Source organism: Gorilla gorilla, chromosome 6 (assembly GCF_029281585.2).
Source record: "Gorilla gorilla gorilla isolate KB3781 chromosome 6, NHGRI_mGorGor1-v2.1_pri, whole genome shotgun sequence".
Classification (NCBI taxonomy): Eukaryota; Metazoa; Chordata; class Mammalia; order Primates; family Hominidae; genus Gorilla; species Gorilla gorilla.
Window position 1 is genome coordinate 6,638,684 of NC_073230.2, and position 24,123 is coordinate 6,662,806.

Here is a 24,123-nt window from a genome sequence, read left to right on the forward strand (position 1 = left end):
CCTTGAGTAATTAAAATGTTACTTCATTATGTTCTTTTTAAAAGAAAATTCCTCAGAAGTCCACATTCTTTACATGCCTTCACCCTGTTGAGCTAAACAGGTCAAAAGTATAATAAACTCAACATTATTTTTAACTTGCATTATTGGTGGTGCCAAACGAGAAAAGAGCTGTTTTTGCCACTTTGGGCTGGATGATTAAAAAAAAAAAAAAAGAGAGAGAGAGCTGTTTGTATTTTAAATTTAATATCATAAACAATTTTTAAAGGTAATATAATATAGAAGTTCTCAGAATGAAACAAAAGGAAGGCTAAACTTCATTTTAGACTCATGGTAACACCAAAGCAATTTTAAGAATGTGAATAGGAAGCTAAACACTGCAAAGAGAATTCTTAAAAATCAGATTAGTTAAGAAATTTTGAAGAGAACTAAACTCTTCACACAGAAAACTTGAAAAGAATATTGATTAATCAAAAGCCTGTGAATCCTGGGACATACATTTACTGATATCTATGGTGAATAGAGTCCAGGAGCAGTTGCATAATAAGTACATGTAAGGCCTAAGTTTAAGAATTGCAATTAGGAGTATTTTACATTTAATTTATAATCTTAGTAGAGGAAAAGTTCTGATGTGATTTTAAAAACAGAATCCCTTCTCGCGTTACTTACTTGGTACTTTAACCATTACAAATTTATTCAGGAAAACTAAAATTATTTAAAGAAGAGACATCTAGTTCTAGAGTAATCTGGCACATTCATATGTGAAAAAAATTAGAAATCACTTGATACATCTACAATACACAAATACACGTATAAACATTGTATTTTAATAATACTCTTTGTCACTTCAATTTAAATCATTCCATTATGAAAATTTCTTAATTGAAGGGAGACTATTTCTTCAAAACTCTAAATTAAACAGAGCTTTATCAATTAAGTTTACAGCAATATAGCCTTTAGAAATACATATTTCTTCATTTTATAATAATACTTCCCCTTTAAAAATTTGCCACGGTTTGTCACAGATTTAAAATACAAGGCACCTAATGCTATAAAAGAATAATACAGTAAATGTAGTGTAAGTGAACCAGATATTTTCTCAAATACTTATTCTTTTTAAAGTCCCATGAAATTTGCACAAACATGCTTGTTGCATAAATTAAACATTTTTTGCGTAGTTAATTTGCAATATTCTACAAAACCCAAAAATATAATCCACACTTATTACAGGTAGCTTATTTTAGCATTTTACCTGTCAGAAATACTGGTCTATGAACACTTAAGTGATTTCTTGAAAACATTTTCATAATATATTCCAGCATTTAACATGTGAAAATAAAGTCCCAGAACATTAGGATTTATTCCTTGATTATTCAAATGATTTCAACAGCTGAATTCCTTGAGATGTGTAAGGCAGGTTGGTCCTTTGGATGGACTGTAGACTGAAACTTCCTATAACTGTAGTGATATGTACACAGCTACATAGCAAAGTGCTTCATTATGAAAATGAAGAAAACCGGTATGAGAAAAATATATTTTAGAGTTTCAAAGAACTGAAACTGTTATTTTTCAGACTAGGCACTGAAACATTTTTTTCTACAAAAACTTGCCAGAGATTGTCTCTTCGCTGTATAGTTCCATTATCAAGCTAAAAACAGAAACCACAGAAATGTGATTAGATTATAATTTCACAGTTTTAGTTTTCTATAGTTTACATTTTAAAAAGCAAATTATCTTAAAATTGAAATACCTATTTTCACTGTATACATACTTAATAACTGGATACTCAAATTTGGAGTACTAAGAACTTATGAATGTGACTTCTATAGCAATGTCAAAAGCTGACATCAACACTAAAGACTGTGTATTAGCAGTTAGTTGTACTCCTCGTATATTCCAACATTACTCCTGCAAAGACAAAGACACCTGCCCAGTCTATTCTACTCTATTGCAATCCATCCTCTCTAGTCTTCACTCTCTTCTTTACACAGCTCTCACTTCTAAAAATACTGAAACCTTGCTGGATATGGGTAGGTTTAAGTGTGAGTATGAGAACAATGCACAGCATACCCAAGAAAAATAATGCATAAATTACAGCATTAAAAAGCTTTCAAGAATACAAAGTCCTCACTTAATGTCATAGGTTCTAGGAAACTGACTTTAGGTCCCCGAATAACATTTTTTCGTTCAGTGTTGTTATGTTATAATGTTGATGCAAAAAAAAAAAAATTTTGCTGTAATTTTGCGTAAAGTCACAGTTTATAAGAACCTACTGATGATGTTAAGTGAGGACTTACTGTAATTGTGTTTACGTTTTTTTAAATTTAAAGATGGCACATAAACATATATTTAGTTCCACTTGTTCTCCAAAACCTCACTAAAAAGGAAACAAAGGGTTAAAAAAATATATTTTTTAACAGAAATAAGGTCTCACTATGTTGCCCAGGCTAGTCTCAAACTCCTGAGCTCAAGTGATCCTCCCTCCTTGGCCTCCCAAAATGCTAGGATTACAGGCATGAGTTATTATGCCCAGCCTGGAATTTTTTTCTTAAAAGGAATAAACCACATGGACAAAAAGAAAAGTAGAGAGATGAGAAAATAACAGCCATCTCTTGGTTAGCAATGGAAAAACAGGACCAGATATCTCTGTAAGGAGGGGTGAAGAAACAACTAAAAACAAGAAGACTGGTATAATGCCTATAGAAAAAGCAGACAGACACTCAGATGCCCTCTCTTACTTTTCACAGTTGGCCAAGTGCCTTTTCTCTATCCCAGGAGAAGACTTTAAGGTTTACTCTCCAAAAAGGGTAGTAACAGAGAATCTCTGGATAAGGGAAATACCAGGACGAATCCTACATAGCTCAGTTATAAGTAACAATTTTTTAGTGACAACAATATAAACACTGACTACAGATCTATCCAAAATTATGCAATAACTATACAGGGATGATGAGGAGGCCGAACTGATATGGAGACAGGAGGCATATGAGGTGGGAGCAGAGGAGGAGTAAACTTGAAAATAATCTGTCCTCATTGATCTTAGTGGGAAAGTCAGCTGAAGATGCCTAAAACTGAGAACTCATGAAACACAAGTCATAAGCGTGATACCTAGGGAGACAAGAAGGAAAATACCAAAGGAATCAGCTAAGAGTTTAATTTCCTCAGAGTGGGAAGAAAATGAAAGCAGGATGAGCAGGGCAGGGAAAGGCAGGGGTAACTGCCTTGTACAAAAAGTCTTGGAGAACTAGAGCTCAAACCATGTGCAGGTATAAACTAGATTTAAAAACAGCACACTAAAGAAAAACAGAAAACCAGGACCATTAGCTGTAGGTTAGAAGCAAATTTACCATGAGGATAACGAAACTTAATCTTCAAGCCTAATATAAGTGTTAACAACTGACAGGAGTTGTACAATGTTCTAGATAGGGAGGGAAAACTCAGTAGCAATCAAGAAACATTTCAATATAAATTGTCTAAAGATGTCTTAGAAAAACTAGAAAAATTCTAGTAGTTTATTGTGATCTTTCATTCTAAATAATCACTTTTGTACCTGCAAAATCTGTATGTTACATTTAATTCAAGCTTTCATTCAGCAAAATATTAAATGTCATGTACTCTATCATCGAAGACATATAAAAGACACTATTTCTTAAAATGTAAAAAATGGAAAAATATTCCAGAAGCATTGTTAAATGACAAAGCAATGTCAGAGAATGAGGATAAACACTGTGCCAGTTATGTAAAACACACACATAAAGACTAGTATTTTCCAGCCAGTATATTGTACCCCAGGATATTACATTTTTCTTTTATCATCAGAGAAAAAATATTTTTCTAAAGCATATTATTAAATAAAATGACCCTTAGCATGAATAAAAATGAGTTAAAACTTTCTGATCATTTGAGTCAGGCACTATTATACATACTTTATATTTACCAAGTATTTACTATTTTAACACCCTCATAAGGGAGGTTCTACTGTAATCCCATTTCACAAATAAGAAAGCCGGAGCATCAAGAGATTAAGAACCTTGCATAGGGCCACACAGCTAGTATGTGGAGAAGACTGAACTGGAGTCCAGGCTTTAGCCCCTTTAGCCTCTAAGGCTGTATTGCCTCTCAAACAACTAATTATAGAAAATCAACCCTTTGAATATGACACAGATAAGAACCTTATTCAATACTAAACCCAGCTCACATACAAACCTGGGCTACAGACAACAAACAGCTAACTAGCTCCATCCTCCTGAGAAACACTGTGAATAGAGATGAGACTCTCACACTGTTCGCTGTCTTCTGGAACTCTTAAGAAAAAGAAAAAAGCAATAATTAAGGAAAGCTTTAGAGCTGAAAAGGAACCTCAAACCTTATTTATTCCATTGGCTGAAGCTATGTGGACAGGATGCAAGTCAGTGGCAGAACCAACACTAGGATAAAATTTCCCAAGAACTTGTCCCAAGTTAGCGTTTTTTGTTTTTGTTTTTTAAATAAGAGATAGGGTCTCACTTTTTATTTTTTAAATAAGAGACAGGGTATCACTTTGTCACCCAGGCTAAAGTGTAGTGGTGCTATTATAGTTCACTGCAGCTTTGAATTCCTGGGCTCAAGTGATCCTCCTACCTCAGCCTCCCAAGTAACTTGGGACTACAGGTATATGCCATCGTGTCTGGGTAATTTTTTTTTTAATTTTCTTAGAGACAGGGTCTTGATATGTTGCCCAGGCTGGTCTTGAGCTCCAGAGTCACTGGAACCAAGTTCTTTTTATAGCAAAATGTAAAAAGATTTCATTCTTAAAAAGAAAGAAATTGGAAAGAAAAACTGAGGCAATACTATTCTATCATGAATTATGTTCAAACCAATAAAAGTTTTCTATATTTAAGTTTGTTACGGCAAAACAGTAAACCTTTTGGTATTACCTGTGAATCATATTTTTTTTTAAAAAAAATGTAGTTACTAGGCAGGCAAATCACTTGTGGTCGGAAATTCAAGACCAGCCTGGCCAACACGGTGAAACCTGCCTCTATTAAAAATACAAAAATTAGCTGGGCATGGTGGTGCACACCTGTAATCCCAGCTACTCAGGAGGCTGAGGCAGGAGAATCACTTGAACCCAGGAGGCAGAGGTTGCAGTGAGCTGAGATCGTGCCATTGCACTCCAGGCTGGGCTACAGAGCAAGACTCTGTCAAGAAAGAGAAAAAAAGAAGAAAGAGAAGAAAGAGAAGAAAGAAAGAGGGAAAGAAAAGGAAAGAAAAAGAGAGAGAAAGAAAAAGAAAGAAAGAAAGAAAGAAAGAAGAAAGAAAGAGATTATTACCCAAAAGATCTAAACAAATTATTTTCATCTGCCGTAACATATAAGTTATCATCTTTCAATAATTCCTCACAAAATCTCTAAAAGCTAGGCCAGCATGATGCAATTCTGAGTTATCTAGCAAACACTATTTTTAAAAATGTGTATTGGGACTAAACGTACCTCTGGATTCGATGTTTTCTGCATATAAAAGCAAATATTCTTCTGATTCCCACCATCACAGGATCCCAATTATTATAATGGCATAGGAGAGTTACAATAAAAAATGAAAAAAATACAGGGATAGCTCCTGCAAAAAATAACCAAGAAAACTGCACCTAAAAATAAAAGATAGAGGAAAAAACACACCCACAATTATCATTAAGGCAATTTTCCCCTTCAGTGTAAGTTTTCTATTTGTGAAAACTAGCAGGAATAAGAACAATGGGAAGACAAAATTAAACACTGACAATGTATTAAGTGTATTATTATTAAATAAGAATTCAAGACTTCAACTTACTATTCCATGTACCTAAATTACCAACAACAATAGTTCTTGCTTGGAAAATAGGCTAAAGGAAAGCCAAGAAAGCATACTTTCCATTTATAGGCATTGTACACTTAGAGTAGAGATATACAGTATGAAACTTTGCTCCTGCACACCATGTTGCTCATTTCTTCTTCACTGTTTGCTGCCTAGTCTCAAGTGGGTCTCTCTCCCTCAGTTTCTGAAGTCATCTTCAAAAAATGTATATTTTCATAAAAAGTTACAGTTGTAGTATGCTGTGTATGCTACAGTCCTTATGACAGTACCAAAAACAAATTAAGTGCAAATTTGACACTCAAAACTCGCTTATCTAGTAATAAATGAAAAAAGCTCAAAATGAAATAATGACCAAATAAAATAAAGAAAAAAAAATAGAAATATTTTTACTAAGGAATGTTAGCCAGAGAAGACAAGCAACAAGACAAGCCTCATCAGTGATGTCAACAAGTCTGATCCTCCAATCCATCATTTATCAGGGTTGTCAAGAAAATAAAAAATATCTGTAAGTAGGGTGGAGGTATTAAAATCAAAAAGAAAAAAAAATAAGAAAAACAAATATATAAATAAAAAGAAAATAAAAAATAATGAGATGCCATCCAAAACAAAACTCATTCTTCCCTTTCACTAGTTCACTTTTACCATCTAGACTCAGCTAAAGATCAGAAACGATTGTCAAAGAAGCCTACACTGATCAACCACTGAGACTTAAGTGTAACACACAGGAGGTCTGCTTTAAAAATAATGATGAAAATAGTAACTTCTATCTATAAAATAGGGAAGGAAAACTGTGTTTGCCCTCTTTGAGAATTAAAAAAAAAAAAAAAGGGCATGGAATCATAGGTAAGACTCCCTCTGGTGGAAAACATATACTATTCCATTTCATAGCACCATTAGTCAGAGTAAACGAGTTTTGTGAGCATAATGTCTTTTATGAGGGAACTCACAATGCATAACACAAGAATAATAACTGACAATTTTTAACATGCATGCCCTATTTCTATGGTATTCATATACAATGACTAAGTCAGCCTAAGAACACCCCGGAAAGAATAGTCATTAAACTGAAAAGCCTTCATTTAGTTATGAAATTACCAATATATTTTAACATATTCCTGGAATATTTGCCAGAATGACTAATAATCAGGAAAAACCATGCTGCATTTAAATTATCCAAGATCAGAAAAGGTATTAAGAAGTTATAAATAATGCGATTAAAAATGTAGATATAGTTGATAGAATTATTTCATGAATATTCAACTAAAAACCTTATTTCATAACTGAATCAAAGCAAACTTAATAAAGATAGATAAAGCCCTAGAAGACTTTAGAAGGCAAGTTCACTTTCCACAATGTAGCTGTTTATATGTTGTCTCATAATAAAAAACTTCTAATTTGATTTCCAACAAGCTAAGACAAAAGAAATGAAGCCATTTATTACAACAAAGAAAATTACCTATGTAAACAAAAATTTTTTTTCTAATTCCTAAATATATCTGAATATCAAATAGAATATGATCAAGGATGCTTTCTGTTATATAAAATGATTATAAATAGATTTAAATAACCAATTTGTTTCAAGCACAATGTTAATAAATGCTAACATTTCAGAAGCTATATATAAATACAGTTAGCTAATTAAACCTAAAAACCCTAGAAAAGTAGATTTCTCTTATCATGTTTGTGTTACAGTTCTGGACACACACTGCTGCTTTTTCCAGATGGAATCTCCCTAACCTCAATCCTGACACCAACACACAGCCTGCTCCTTTAACTGACTGCCCAGTTCTAGATATGAAGACAATCAAGAACACCAAATCTTTTCTTGATTGTCTTCATATCCAGAACTGGGCAATCAGTTAAAGTTTGGTTATGTTTTTATAGTTAATTGCATGTGCATACATTACCCCGTTTTGTCTTTACCCTAAAATACTTTATTAAACAAATTATAACCATTATTGTTTGTAATGATAATTATGAAATGACTAATCATTTAATACAATTAGGTCCCCTGTGACTATTTTCTTAAAAATTCCTGAACATTAAGCTGCAATTTTTTTCAATCTACGAAAGCTTTTGTTTTTAAAATATCAGTACAATAAAGATGATTTACACAGTAGTCTACCAAAATCCTCTAACAAGTAGCACCTTCCCAGTTTCACAACCAGTTTGGTTCATATTCAGGATTATGACCTGAAGATGAAGAAGGGCCTAGATATTACTTAAATCTATAAAAGAATGATGTGTAATAATGTGCAATGTTAGTGTTATATAGAATATCCACATTCTTTGAAAATGCAAGTTATGTAAGATAATTAATTCTCAATTAAGGAAAGAATCTCAGTTCTTTAACCATGACAAATAAGAATTTACTGACCATAAAACAAAGTTAAATATCAGTAAAGAATTATTTTATAAATAAAGAGGATATACAGCACTAAGCATATTTTGCTTTTATCTTTTTTTTTTTTTTTTTTGAGATGGAGTCTTGTTCTGTTGGCCAGGCTGGAGCGCAGTGGCATGATCTTGGCTCACTGCAACCTCCGCCTCCCGGGTTCAAGTGATTCTCCTGCCTCAGCCTCCCAAGTAGCTGGGATTACAGGTGCCTGCCATCACACCCAGCTAATTTTTGTATTGTTAGTAGAGACGGGGTTTCACCATGCTGGCCAGGCTGGTCTCGAACTCCTAACCTCAAGTGATCTGCCTGCCTCGGCCTCCCAAGTGCTGGGATTACAGGCGTGAGCCACTGTGCCTGGCTAAGACCTAGAGAAAAATAGGTTTAAAATTTTGATTATTGCTTGTACACATTATAAGCCTTTGGGCCTTGAAGTATTTCCCTCTTCAAATTATATTAGACTAAAACGCACATACACACACACACACACACACACACACACACACACATACACTTCTGTGACTTAGTAGTTGCAGTTAAAAGTTAAATGCCTACATATACTGAACTGTGTGATAAACGGCTATGCTCTATCTTTCAGTGCTGGGCAACAGCATACCTCTGTTCTTCCTGCTACACTCAGGAGCACTGAATAAACTCTTCCCTTCTAGGCTGCTGGCAGCAACATCCCAGATTCTCTTTTCTGTGGTGTTAGCATTGCCAATATTTATCACGAGAATCCCGACATCCATACTAGGCCTTCAGAGAAAAGGGATGGGATACCCACTCTGCTGAGTCCAGAGAGAGATGGCTAACTTTTACTGCAAACAGCATGATTCCTGTGCTGCTCATTCAGCACAGTGTGAAGGAGCCTGTGACAGGGTTTATCGCAGAAACTAAAATGCTTGTATGATAAAATGTGACTTACCAAAGAACATCTGGAACAGAATCAGCTCAAAAACTGGAGAACTACATATGAAGATGATGCCCTTAACTTAGAAATTTAGGGAAAAAATGGAAAAGCTAAAAATGGAAATTATCTATTTCTTCGGTACTTTCTATATTTCTATGTAGTAAAGCACCTTGGGAGAGAAAGCATCAAGTATTATTTATGTTAGTATCCTTATAATTTAATCACATCTCAACTTTCATTAGGTTTGTTTTAATAACACACCTAAAATATCTATGAATAATAAATAGTTTCCTTACCTTTTGCATACACATGTCAGCTATTATGGACAGAGGTATTGTAAGGCTTAGTGCAAGTGTGCCTATCAATGATGAGGTAAGAAAGCAACCCCTAAAAAAAAGAAAATATACATTTCTATATTTAAAAAATTAAACAACCAAAGAAAAACACTGAACAAAGACTTTCTATCCTATAATATAGGCCTGTGAGATCAGGAGCAAAGATAAGGGGCTAGGATGGATTGAAACATAAAATATAATAAAGTTATTAAGATGATTCTCAAAGTTTTTCTTCAAATATTAAAAATACAAATATATAAGTATAAAAAGCTCAAAATACTTTATGCTATTTTCAAGATCTGTTTGCAGATATTATTCAACTTTGGGTGTATAGCTTATATTTCATTAATTTTTTAAAAAAACTGTTGAACAGTTATTACAGTTTTGTGATGATTTGTAGATAACAAAGAAAACAGCATTATTAACATTGCAGGACAATACTTCACACATAGACTTTAAAGAAGTGATAAGCCAACATGTGATTCTGTCACCAAGGAAAAATATCTCACCTTCATGAACACTAAAATCATGTGTTACTCTTTTGATTTGGCTTAGCATAAAAAAAGAAAGACTTGAATATTCTTAAAAAATATTTTCTTGTTGTTTTCCATTTTTCTAACAATTGTCCTAACCAAAAGCTAAGTAAGCTCTTTATTTTCACCTTGAATTATCAATGTGGGTATGAAATTTTGAAATATCTATCTGCATACAATTTTGTTGAATTGAAAGAAAATATTACACCCAATGGAGACAGATGAGCCATTTATAAAGACTGATAATTTGGGCATATAAGGAGAAAATGAATTATAAGCCAAGATAAAACCATAATGTATATCGTTAGGACTACAGATCCATGGAAGTTATAGGCAAGTAAAATCTAGCTCAGTATATGTCAGAATTAATAATGCTGTCCTGCAATAAAAGGGGCTATCTCTCAATAAAGTGTCACTAGAAGTAATGAACAGAGGCTGAACAACGAGTCCTTATTGATGAGGTAAAGGAAACAAGTACTTGTGGTTCCCACTACTTAGCTGCTCTGTGAAAAGAGCATTCGGGGTCAAATACAGCATATGTTCTTGGATGTTTATCATGCAGAGTACTATAATAAAAAACCTGGGAGGTAGAATTATAAAGCCTGTTTGACTTAATCCAGCTGTTAAGGTGGATCCAATTTAGCTAAAGGCTAAAGCCTTTTGTCATCTGTTAATAGTCAAGGTTAAAAAAATCGAGTATCTAAAATGTACATAACTAAAGATGAAAAAATTAATGAGCAAATGGATTATGATTTTAAAGAATTTTAGATCAGCAAAGGAGTTTAGATAAGAACATAAATTACTACAATACAAAGTAAATCTTTAAGTATTACACAAAAGAGAGTGATATGGGGGATACCAAGAAAATAGGTATTTCTTAACTGGGCAGGGAGACACAGCACTATAGGCAGAGCATTAAGGAAGACTCCACAAAAAAGTCTATTTCTGTTGCAGTCTTTTGCAAGGGAAAACTAGTTAACAGTTTCAATGGGTATGTAATAAAATTCATTTTATTCACTTATGTTTTATTCATTCTATTCATTTCAAATTTCTATTAAATAAAAATAGGACTAAGTATAAAGCTCTGTTATTTGAAAGGTCTCTCAAACTCCATACATGATACTGTCTTCAAACTATTTTAAGTTTATTATCGCATATCAGTATATTGGATATACAGCATATCAAAGTATGTTAACATCTCAAATCAATCACAGTTTAAGGTTTACATATCTGGCTCACCCATATGAAAGGTCCTGAAAATAAATAAAACAAAAACACCTATGAACAAGCAAACAGATATTCCAAAGCCTCTTAAATAAGCACCATCTCCTGGATTCTCAACTAGAACTCATGCACTCATACTTGGCATACATACCTCATATGCTTGGATATCCATTAGATAATGACTACTTTCATTTGCATAATACTCCACTTTCTAAAACATTTTTACAGATTTACACCATTCGTATTCATTCTTTCCTTCAACAAGTATTTATTGAGCTCCTTCTGTGGACAAGGTACTACTCTAGAATGGGCACACAGAAGTTAAAAAACAAAGTCCCTGCTCTAGTGGAGTTAAAGTATTCAGTTGTATGTGTGTTGCAGAATGGGGTGCACAGGAAGGGCCACCAGCAAACAGACAAATATAAAAGCTTAAAATATCCAAAAATTAATCAACTGATAATAATTGGAGAATAAACAGTACATACCACAACCACAGGAACTCTGAGAGTAGTGTTCCAATAAGGCCATTAACGATAATGCACATTAATACTACTTTATTGGGAAACTCGAAGTCCTCAAATCCAGTATAATGAAGTAAAAAGAAACCTGGCCATAAGAGCAGCAGATTAAACAAACCTACAAAACCTGAACATGTATAAAAGAGACAAGAGTTAAAATTGATTTATTTCTATTTTCCAAGCTTATTAACTCTAAAATCAAAATTATATTTTGCACAAAACACTCTGGGAGGTTTCCTTAGCTAAAATTTCTGTTGGTTTGTTTTTAAGTCAGTCCTGTGAATAGCTCAACACCATTAAAAAAAAAACTGTCTGAAGCAACTGGTGATCACTCAGTTCAACTATCCACACTGTATGGGAGCAACTACTATGGAATAAACCACTTAGGACAACTCAACAAGAAGGGTTGTTAACCTTAGCTACTGATAATATAGTGCCCTAGAACTTAAAAGAAATAACTGGTATGTATGTGTTTGTGTACTCAGCCTAAATTAATTTTGAGGAATTAGATGGTTTGCTCTCTGATTCAATTATTTATGTCCAAAACACTTGTGCTTTGCGAGCAATAATGGAAGAAGGTTCCAAAGGAGATAAAACTCTTGGTTCCTGCATTCCCAGACCTCTAACTAGTTAGTGAGAAAGTATGTACACACAAAGAGCTATTCAACGTATGAGCAAAGTACCACTGACTAGTTATTAAGGAAAGCCATCCCACATAGTGGTTAAGTGTGTGCTCGGCAGTCTGACTGCCTGGGTCCAATCCCAGCTCTATATATCACTCAATAGTAGTGCAAGCCTTATACCTCTTTAAGCCTCAGTTTTCCAATCTATAAGCATAAAATAACATTTAATAATATTTAATTAGGTTTCTGGGAAGATTAGACAAAACACATAAAATATAGCATAGTATCTGGCACATGGTAAGCACTTAATAAAAGTTAGCTAATATTATTATAGAAATTAAGTTTATATATGACTATATACATGTAAAAGTAAAGAATATAAAGAAAAAAGATTACAATTCTATAATAAATTTTGTTGTACTTCCTATACAGTTTATGTCACAAATTTGCTATATGATTTATGTAACTATACAGCTTTCTTAAAAGAAAATTAAATTACAGTAGATATATAATTGATACTTAACTATGTCACCTAAATAATAAACCAGTCATTAGGATGCCTAGTTAAATCTTAACAGGGCAGGAGCACCCACTCTCTGTCTGATGCTAAAGACTCACAGCCACCCCACTTCTGTGAAGGGGGGCAAATAAGTCTGCCTTTCCCAGCAAGTTCCCACCCTCCACTCCACCCCATCTTCTGCAGCTCATGACTAACTGATGGAGGCTTTACGAGGCCAGCCATCACGACTCAAGGCCCAGACATATTAGCTGCTCTCCCTCTGCTCCCCGCCTCAGTACCTGCAATGAATTGGGCCAAACCTCAGTTATACTTGTGCGCCACACGGTTCTTTCCCCTTCTCTATCTTGCTTCCTTCACTGCAAGTTTTTCCTTCAGTGAACTCCCCACAAAAAATCACCCACACAAATTCCACATCTCATATCCTGTTTTAGGGAGCCCAACTATTATGGTTTGGCTCTGTGTCCCCACCCAAATCTCATCTTGACTTGTAATCCCCACGTGTCAGGGAGGGACCTGGTGGGAAGTGACTGGATCATGGGGGTGGTTTCCCCCATGCTGTTCCCATCATAGTGAGTTCTTACAAGATTTGATGGTTTTAAAGTGTTTGGCAGTTCCCTCTTCTCAAGTTCTCTCTCTCTTGCCAGTGTGTAAAACATGCCTTGCTTCCCCTTCACCTTACGTCATGATTGTAAGTTTCCTGAGGCCTCCCCAGCCATGCAGAACTGTGAGTCAATTAAACCTCTTTTGTTTATAAATTACCCAGTCTCAGGTAGTTCTTTATAGCAGTGTGAAAACAGACTAATACACCAACTTACATCTATTGATTAAAAAAACAACAACAAAAGAACACATATACAGCAAGGACACATGACCTAAAATGCTTAAATAACATTACAAAGTTGTTTTAATGAAACACCAAAATGTGGCATTACCAAGATCTAAATCTATTTTCTAGTCCCTGAAGTTCTGAGTCTATGAAATCCCACATAAATTAACATCCTTTGACCTAGAGACAAAAGTCCCAATGACCCCACCTATTCCCTCGACTGCCCAGAATCTGGCGCCACATGCCTTTCTGTTCTTCTTCCACAAAGCGAAGTTCCAGCACAATCATTCAGATCTACTCACTGCTCCCTGTTAAGCCTCTGCTCACACTCCCTTGCCTGAAGAGCCCCCAACATCCCAATCCTAACTTCTCCAAATCCTGTCTATTCTAAAGCCCAGGGCAGATCAATATTGCTTTACATATCACATCACATATGAACAGGACCAACACAAGCCACATGTCTATATGCACTCTCCCTAATATGAGTAAATTAAGCAATTTTTCTTGCAAGTTGTCAATGTATAAATTTTTAAAAAGTACCACTGACCCAACCACCTACCTATAACACTAAAAAAAACTAGCATTTTATTCCATTCCAAATAAAATTTTCTATGACTCTCAAATAAAATATCATTAAAATTATCTTTTCTTTTTTAAGAGACAGCATCTTACTCTGTTACCCAGGCTAGAGTGCAGAGACACAATCATAGCTCACTGCAGACTCGAACTCCTGGACTCAAGTGATTCTCCTGCCTCAGCCTCTCATGCAGCTGGGATTACAAACACATGTAACCAAACCTGGCTATTATGCTATATTTCCTGAATTCTATATTTAAAAACAATTTAAGCAATCATTCAGCCTCATGGCTTTTCAAACATTTTATTTTTGTTAGTCTTTAGGTACAAGTATTTAATCTATTTTTAGTTTTAAAATAGTTTTAAAATAGTCTTTTTTAAAAAAAATTAAATAGAAATGCAGTCTCCCTATGTTGCCCAGGCTGATCTTGAATCCCTGGCTTCAAGCAGTCCTCCTGCCTCAGCTTCTCAAAGTGCTGGGATCACAGGCGTGAGCCACAATGCCCAGCCATAAGAAAAATCTTTACTATAAATTAAATTCTAATTCAAAATGCTCAACAAAGTAGAGCTGTTCCACAGGTGAAGCAGCAAAGGAGTCCAAGAACTAGACCCCTGCATGCAACTGTATTTCCTTCCAACCATCCCAGAAGCCTACCTATTCCCTAAATCACAGTTTAGAGGCCATTCATCTAGTCCAATTTCCTCATATTTCAGATGCCTATGAGATAAATAAAGTTACAACAGCTGGATTCCAGGTCTCCTGACTCCTTGTAAGCTGCACTTTGAACTCTTATCACGGAGCTTCTTTATCTATTTATATTCAGATATCTTTTGAAAGATTATCTTGTCAATGTGTTCTTCGTCCGCAGTCCTACAGATATCGCAAGTTCTTTCCTGAACTGATGTCAGGCAAAGGAAAATTTATAAACCATATCCAGAAACTATAATTGGGTAATTTGAGAATGAATCTATGTTATAAAAGTGTCTGTGTCTTAAAGATAAAATGCAAATGAAAAGCATTTAAATGGCCCACAATTTTTAATGTACATAAGTACATAGACTGCGACAGCATTAAACATATAATTCGGGGGCAGTCTCCCCAGTCCTTTGCTAACTATTCAAAAATGGCAAAACGTAAAATACAGCAGGTAAACTCTCACATGCTTATAAGAGCATAAATCTGTCCTATCAGTGAGATAAATATCTGACTTGCAGTCTGAAGACATCAATTTGAAAAAAGTGTTAGGAGTTTCTTTCTGTCTCACACTGAGGAGATGGGCACTCCCTCATAGGTGCACAACTATGCAGGATAAAGTAAGGAAAACATTGGGACTGGCCTTCATAATCTTTAAATGGTTTTAAAGAATCATACGGAAGAAAAAAAAAGGCTTCCCTATTCCCTCCAAAAAACAAAAGCAAAACCCTGTGTTAATCATTTAGAGTAAATAGCCTCCCAAGTTACATATATTCTTACCAAAGAACATTGGAATATCCAACTTGTCTTCTCTATCTACTTTTCTCTTAATCATAACAATATAGACAGCATAGAGCATGGCTCCAGCAAGAGACCAAATGGAACCTGTAAAAATGGACGTGATTTAAAGCAATCACTCATTAGCTCATTCAATATACGCTTAAAATCCAATAATGTGTCAGATAATATTGCAAGAATATACAAAAGTGAAAAGATATATAATGATATAAACCACCTTTATATTGATATAAAGATATATAATGAAAAGGTATAGCCTACCCCATCCAAGTCTTCTAGGAGTACAGGAAGGAGTTTAATGTGTTAACAAATAAATGCAAAAGCATTCACCTCAATGATCCGACCAGAACCTATACATATTATAATAATACAACTCGAAAGTAACACTTTGTTTTTAATTTAGAAATGCATGTTTCTTATTTTACCCTACACAAACAATCTTGACACCTGGCATTTTCCAACTTAACAAATGTTTTTTTCCATCACTAAGCTGTTGCTTGTATTGTCTTCCTTACCCCCATATACCATTCTTAATATGTATTGCACTACCACTCCCATCTTAAAGGCTCTGTTAAAGTTCCATTTCTTCCACAAAGCATCCTCTCTCTAATCGGCTGTATTTCTGTCCTGTCTTCTGTTTTAGACAATACTTACTATTGTCAAGTATGGTATTAGTTTAATCCCTAGTAGCTTCATTTTATAAATCTCATATTGTTCCAAATCAAGAACTCCTTGAAAACTGCAAACACATAATTTATACTTTTTAATGTTCCGAAATAGCTAACATAATACAGATCTCACAGTACATGAATAATAAATACTGATTCTCTTTATTAACTCTCAAAAACATTTAAACTTTTCCAAACAGCTAAATAATGTTCTGCCAAGTGGTCATATTCAATACTTTAATCAATTATTCAAAAGATGAATGTTTTATTACATTTTTTTATTATTTTCAAACTTTTTTTAAAGCTAAGGAAAAGCCTGTCAACAAAATCTTGCATACACATGCACATACCAAATACATACATTGTTTTATATACACAAAGCTGCTCTGGGTGAGAAAGAGGTGAGGAGGTTCAAAGCACAGCTCACTGGGTAGTAGCTAGGAATAATTCAGAAAGCATTGTTCTATTCAATAAACCTCAAATATCTAAAGAAGTATTCAAAGAGAAATAATTAATCTAGGTTTATTTTTTATTATCAGGTCTCACTATGCTGCCCAGGCTGGTATTGAACTCCTGGCCTCAAGCGATCCTCCCACCTTGGCCTCCCAAAGCACTGGGATAACAGGCATGAGTCACCATGCTCAGCCCAGCTAGGTTCTGATTACTTTTGTTTTTGTTAAGTCTAAGCAATGGATCAAAATCTAAGTGTTCACCATAGCAGTAACTATGAATCAAGAATCAAGAGTAAATGACAATATTCGTGGGTGAAGATATGACAGCAACAGGAAATTTGTATAGCCTCAAAGTATCCCCCACAAGATGCTTATTACTTACAGTGGGAAATATTAGTAACTTTACACTGGAGTAGGGTGGTTAATTTTAACCACCTTAAAATTAACATTACCAGCAACAGGACAAATCAATATCATGTGCCTTTTGGTAGAATGCACTGATCAGGAAACAATATCACTTCCATTATATTCTTACCAAAAATGCACAACCTCAATTTAACCAAAGAAAATGTCAGACAAATGCAAATTGAGGAACATTCTACAAACCAACTAGGTGGTACCCTACAAAAGTGTCAAGGTGATAAAAGACAAGAAGACTGAGGAACACTTCTGCATTTAAAGGAAACTAAGGAAACACGACAATTAAATGCAATCAATGATCCTGGATCAGAAAAAGAACATTAGTGGAAAAAATGGCAAAATTTGAAAAGGCTTTATAGATAACAGTATCATAATCAACGTTAATTTCTGATTTTTATAACTGTATAATATTTATGTAAGTTGTTAACATTTGAAAAATCTGGGTGAAGGCTATGAGAATTCACTAAACTATTTACACATTTTTTTATGTTATTTCCAAAGGAAAAGTTCAAAAAAAAAACACCCTGCTAGTGCCTACCCTTCGTACGTTCATCTGTGCACATGAGCACGCACATGTAACTTTCTTGTTTACTCTAACAGAGAGAATCCAGAGTCAAGTACTTACCTATTGTATCTCTTCCAGCAGATTTTTCAGACCCTGACAGGTTTACCAGTACAACACCTCCAATGCTATGAGAATAACAGTCATTAATGATGAGCTAAAGAATTCTGAAAAGGCTAATCATAAAGATAAAAATTATTTATAAGTGATCAAGACTAATCTCAACTTTGGGTAAAACTATCAAATAATTTAGCAATTTCAATAATAATATCTAACAATATCAATATAATATAGTGTTATATTCGTATTAACTCATTTAATCCTCACAAAATGTACAATATTATACCTTATAAGGAAGTCTTATTACTGCCATTCCCATTTTACATGTGAAAGCTAATACACAAAGAGGTAAGGTAACTTGACCAAGATCACATAGCCGAGACTGAAATACAGGCAGTTTTACTCCAGAGTCCAGTGCTTTTATGTGCTATGCTATCCACTGTCTTTCAGTTAAGAATGAATTAACCAACTTGTCATCCCTTTCCAATCTTTCTTTTGGATTATACAAATATATCAAACCCATATAAATCCACCAATGGTACTACTCTTGCTTATTGGTAAAATCTAAATTAACAGTAAAACTAACCTTACGTGCTTAAACAATTTCACTAATCTCATGATTTTAGTGGATAAAAATAAGACTGAATTAAGGATGTAGAGATATCAGAGGTCATTCATAAACTCAATTGTTATTTTCTGGGCATCTAATATGGGCAAAGCACTGGGTTACAGAAGTGAACAATACAGATGTGGTTCCTGTCCTCAGGGAACTCTTTACATTGTCTATTTCTATGAATCTTATAAATTGTAACACGTTTTCAAGTAGATGAGATATTGCTAATTAAAAAAAAAAATTAGCCTAATTCTCTCACCCTGATGAGAAAGACCAGTGTGGCAGTGGGAGAGGAAGATGAAAGAAAATATGTATTCCCTTACGGAAAGATGTCATCAGAACTCAAGTGTAGTCCTTACACTAAATATGCAAACCCTTCAATTAAATCATCACAATTTTCTGTAATAATCACTGTTCATATTCAGATTCAGCTATTATTTATTGAGTATCCACAATATATTAGAAACCAGGGATTTTGTTTCCATTTAAATGATGATGATTATGATAATGGCTAAATATAGTGAGCACCTCCTGTTGTGTATCAGACATTGTTCCAAGCACTTTAGAACTTCTACTCATTTAATCCTCATAATAATCCTATGAGAGAAATCCTGTTATTATCCCCAATATACAGATGAGAAAATTGGCACAGAAATGTAAGGAACTTGTTCAAGATCTCAAAACTAGTAATGATGGAGATGGGATTGGATTCCAAGTTGTTTGGCTTGAGGCCACACTCTTGTCTCTCAATTGATGAAATGAGATTTCTTTGCTTAGATTCCCTTCAAGATTGTTGCTATGTAAAATTCTTTTTATAGCCTCAGAAATTGAATCTCTTAGTAAAATGCCAATTCAAAACAAAATATTAAACAATGTTTAATACGTAATTCTTAAGAACATATACTTACTCAAAAAATTTCTAAGTAACACTTTTTTTTAAAGGTACAGATAGTAAATATTTTAGGCTTCTGGGCCACATGGTATTGCAATTCAGCTCTGCCTCTGTAGTGCTAAAATGGCCATAGACAATTTGCAAATAGATGAGAGTGGCTGTGTTCTAATACAATCTGATTTACAAAACCAGCAGCTGACCCAACATAGTTTGCCAACCTCTGTTCGTCTACCTACTTTAAAGAGAAGAAGTAATGTACTCTGTCAAAATACTTACAAGTTCAATATTTTATATCCATTTCCTTCTTTATCAAGTCTTTATTAAGATACCACGAAGAAAAGTTATAAATTAGCACATATTTTAAATAAAGTTAAATAAAACCTCATTTACTTCTCCAATACAAACATATTTCCCTAATGCAAAAATTTGCTCGGCTTAAAACATTAGTAAACCATGTAAAAGAATAAATCCCTAGTGGCCATAAAGTCTAAATGATAAATTAGTTGGATCAACCAGCTGCCCATTGGAGCAACCAGCTGCCCATTGGAGCAATAGCCCAGTGGAGCTATTACCACTAAACTTTAAAACAAGGCTGCAAGGTAAAATAGATAATATCATTTTCTCAACTAGGAAACCCTTTCAGAGTTTAAGGAAACTGCCCCAGGGCAAACAGCAGAGCTCTTATTCAATCTCAGCTTTGATAACCAAGAAACACTACTCTCCATCAAATCATCCTGCTACCTTCTCTGATTTTGTTTCATAAAATAAGTTTTATTAAACCAACACATCTTTTTTCAATACTGTCTATGGGCAAAGCCCTATGCTAGGTCTTTGATGACACAAATATAAAACAAGCCTATGGCCTTCAAGGGTTTACAAACCAGTAGGGAAGACAAGACAAACATACACAAAGTTAAATTAAAATATTTAAGTATAGTTATCAGCAACACTCATATTATGCAGTAGTGCAAAACTGCCAAATGAATTATACAGAAAATAACTGAAACATCACCTGAGGCTTAGACAATTAGAGAAAACTGAATGTTAGCTTTCTAAGAGAAGTAGAAAAAGGAGAAATAAAAATCAAAACAAAGAGGGGAAATTGCCTTAAGAAAAAGAAATAGAAACTTGGGAGATTATGAGGATTAAGCTGCCACATTAAGTGTGAACGTCAGTCCAATACTTGATGAGTCTGCAGACACATGAATGGGAACCAAAGCAGCCTTGGGGTTTTCCCTCTGGTTACCCTACCCAGGAAGGTTTAGAAACCTAGTGCAGGATGTGACAGGGCTAAGTAGCATCATGTCCACTTAAAGCCTTCTTTTATCCACATCTTTCTTTGCTCTTACAATACAAACTACCCTGGTGCCACTATCAGAAATTGTAATATTGTATTTTTAAGCAGAGTAAACTAGCTATCACACTATATGCTTACCTTAAAATTACAGCTAATAGTTTAGAAAGGGTAAATCTATCTCCACTGTTACTTGGAAATACTGCAGCAAGGATTAAGGTAAAAAGTCCTATGAGGAGAAAAGAATTTAAAAATGGTACATGAGTTTAAATACTGTCAACATTTTTACTACCAACTTCATTGTTTAAATAAGCAAATTATATACCTACCTTTCAAATTATTTTTGTCACTCTTAACTAAGAAAATGACTGCAGTTAAGTAATGACTAGACTGAAATGTTTAAAGTTCATGCATAAAATAGCCTCCAAACTAAACCATGTTTATTTCAACAGTACAGATCAAGTACAGTCCTATTTATTTTAAACTAATAGGAAACTTAAATCTTATTCAGAGTAACATGCTGACTTCATCATAATCAAGCCTGTGTCCCTAAAGTTATTTTTATAGCTTTAAAAATACTTTTGTCTTCCAGATTTGAAAGGTGATTCAATCTTAAAAATAAAACACCTATCATAGGGCAAATTATAGTTCTGAAATAAGCAATTACATTTTAGCCAAAGGGTCTAGAAAAAGATCTCTGGAAAGGATGTGTGAAGGGAAAGGCAACTACAATACAAAAGGCCAGCCTATAAAACTGTAATATGTTGTTATATAAAAAATATTGTAAAGTATTTGAAGGAACATAAATAGCACAGGCTAAGGCATGAAACTACAGTCATGCTTAACAACAGGGATAAATACAGAGAAAATGTGTGTCGTTAGGCAATGTCATCCTTGTGCCACCATCATAGAGCATACTCACACAAACCTAAATGGTATAGCCTACTACACAGCTAGGCTATATGCTATAAGCCTATTGCTTGTAGGCTACCAACTTGTATGGCATTCTACTGTATTGAATACTGTAGGCAACTGTAACACAATGGTAAGTATTTGTGTATCCAAACATATTTAAACATAGAAAAGGTACAGTAAAAATACAGTATTATAATCTTATGGGACCACCATCATACATGCAGTCTGTTGTAGACTGAAACATCATATGCAGCACCTGACTGTATACAGATTAAAAGGCAGTTATAATAGACTAATGTATATTAGAACTAATGTAAGAAGCTATAACAAGATTAAAATGTTGTACATGTACACATATATATACCAGAAATACATACACTGATTTATAATGCTGATTTTTAAAGACAAATTTCTTACCGGAAGTTGAAGATAAAATATTAACTATAGCAACTTGTGTGTCTGAAAGTGCTTCTTGATATGACAAATTTGCCAAAAACCACTAAAGAAAAAGAAAACCAAAGTGAACCCTAATGAAAGACATGTTTACATCTGTCATTACAATTCAGAATTCCCTTTTTTGTTCTCCTCCTAAATACCGTTCTCACAAGATGTTTAAAAGCTGCTTTGTATTGAAAAAATCACAGGCTCCCAAAAAAGACAAACATTTATAATCAGACCTAAGACCATGCTACCCAATTGCCCTTAAAATTTAACAATAGTTGGTTAACAATTAGCATTCAGGTTTTTTATTTTATGAGTAAAATCAAGTATCAAATCAATTTAAAAATTTGCTTTATCTAGGCTGCGTGTAGTGGCTCATGCCTGTAATCCCAGTACTTTGGGAGGCTGAGGTGGGTGGATTGCTTGAGCCCAGAAAGACCAGCCTGGGCAACACAGTGAAACCCCATTTCTACAAAAAAAAAAAAATACAAAAATTAGCCAGGCATGGTAGTGCACACCTGTAATCCCAACTACTCAGGAGGCTTAGGTGGGAGGATTACTTGAGCCTGGGAGGTTGAGGCTGCAGTGAGGCATAACTGCCTCACTGCACTTCAGCCTAGGTGACAGAGAGACCATTTCTCAAAAAAAAAAAATTGCTTTATCTAAGTACTGCTGACACTCTGTTAAGTTTATCTAAATCATATTTAAATTTGAGAAAATTCTCCAACATTAGAATATATACAGATGAATACAGCATAATGAGAAATCTATTAAACCAGATGATGTGCATGGATATGGATGGACCTAGCTAGCTAGCTGGATTGAAAAATAAAAGGCTATATTCACTTTGGAAATTTAGAAATGTCCTATGAAAATGATAATTTATTGATTAATTGTGATTGCTTTTCTGAATCTCAGTTTGGAGACACAACCCAAAGAGTTCTCATAACTTTGGATACAGTGAAGGAAGTTTTCCAGCTATCAGGACTTTTTTTAAAAAATTCTTTCTTCTCTTCCACTTATCTAGGTTAGGATGGAGAATAAGAAATAATACTTTTTTTGATGAAGGTTGGCAGGATGTGTGTGTGTCCAAAGTTCAGTAATTTTCACTGATAATTCATCCATTTTTTTGTGGATAACACTTTTTTACTATCTGAAACAATGCTAATATGAATATCTTAATTCTAGTACACACCTGCCACCTGGTGCATAAGTACATGAGTGTCACCAAAGCATATACTAAGAGGTAGATTGCTGGGTCAAGCAAACTAAACTAATGGCTTGTTTTTGGTGTCTCTGTTACTTACACTGGTTGACTCGAAGAGTTATTCCACCAAATGACTTATCTATATTAAGAGAAGGACATCTTTCGATCTCTCTCAGAGCTTGTGGCTGAGTAGTTTTACACTAGTATTTACATTGCAAAGAAGTAGTAGAGACACATGATTGTAGAGCACTACCAGAACGCAGCAGATGGCTGAGAGCCTAGTAGTCTCCATTCAGTCCATACTGTACTCAAGGCTGAAGCCAGAATGAAACTGTGGCAACGTGGTTCTGATTCCATCTGCAATCCTTTGATTTCCTAGATAATTTCACATGCCTATCTAGATAGGTCTCGAACTCCTGACCTCAGGTAGTCGACCCACCTCAGCCTCCCACAGTGCTGAGATTACAGGCATGAGCCACCACGACCTGCTAGGAGTTCACGCTTTAGTTGGGGAAAACATACAATAAGCAAGCCAATTTTTAAAAAGAGAACTGCAATTAGAGTTAAATGCTACAAAGACAATCTCACAGGAAGATGGGATGTAGAATGATAAGGCTCTCAGAATAGTAAGAGAAACTATTGCTTCTTACGATGTTTGTCTTTCTTTGTATCAGTGCTCAGCTGAGTCTGCAGTGCTTCAGAGGCAGCTTTCATTTTATAAAAATCTATGATTTCTCCTTCCAGTTGTTTTTCTCTTCCTCGAGCTTCCTTATCTCCTCCTGTTGAATCATTTTAAGATGCTCGAATTTGTCCTGCAG

At 34.5% G+C, this 24,123-nt stretch overlaps 1 protein-coding gene across 1 annotated transcript; it reads right to left on the reverse strand.

Annotated features, from left to right (window-relative positions):
- Positions 1–224: 224 nt before the first annotated feature.
- Positions 225–23,597, reverse strand: LOC129523703 (solute carrier family 35 member F5-like). The gene is made up of 10 exons (XM_063708305.1): positions 23,559–23,597; positions 22,075–22,156; positions 20,884–20,971; positions 17,947–18,011; positions 15,764–15,868; positions 11,712–11,871; positions 9,431–9,521; positions 5,469–5,623; positions 4,204–4,301; positions 225–1,645 (listed from the first exon to the last, which is right to left on the reverse strand). The coding sequence occupies exons 1-9, from the start codon at positions 23,595–23,597 to the stop codon at positions 4,226–4,228; spliced, it is 861 nt and encodes a 286-aa protein (XP_063564375.1). The 3' UTR covers positions 225–1,645; positions 4,204–4,225.
- Between the last annotated feature and the right edge of the window lie 526 nt (positions 23,598–24,123).

Coding starts and splice junctions, on each gene's coding strand:
- LOC129523703 (XM_063708305.1), bottom strand. CDS start 23,597: ATGGAGACTACTAGGCTCTCAGCCATCTGCTGCGTTCTG. Junction 15,869..17,946: donor TGCTGGAAGAGATACAATAG/GTAAGTACTTGA, acceptor CCATTTTTACAG/GTTCCATTTGGTCTCTTGCT. Junction 4,302..5,468: donor AGAAAACATCGAATCCAGAG/GTACGTTTAGTC, acceptor CTTTTTCTTAAG/AGTTCCAGAAGACAGCGAAC.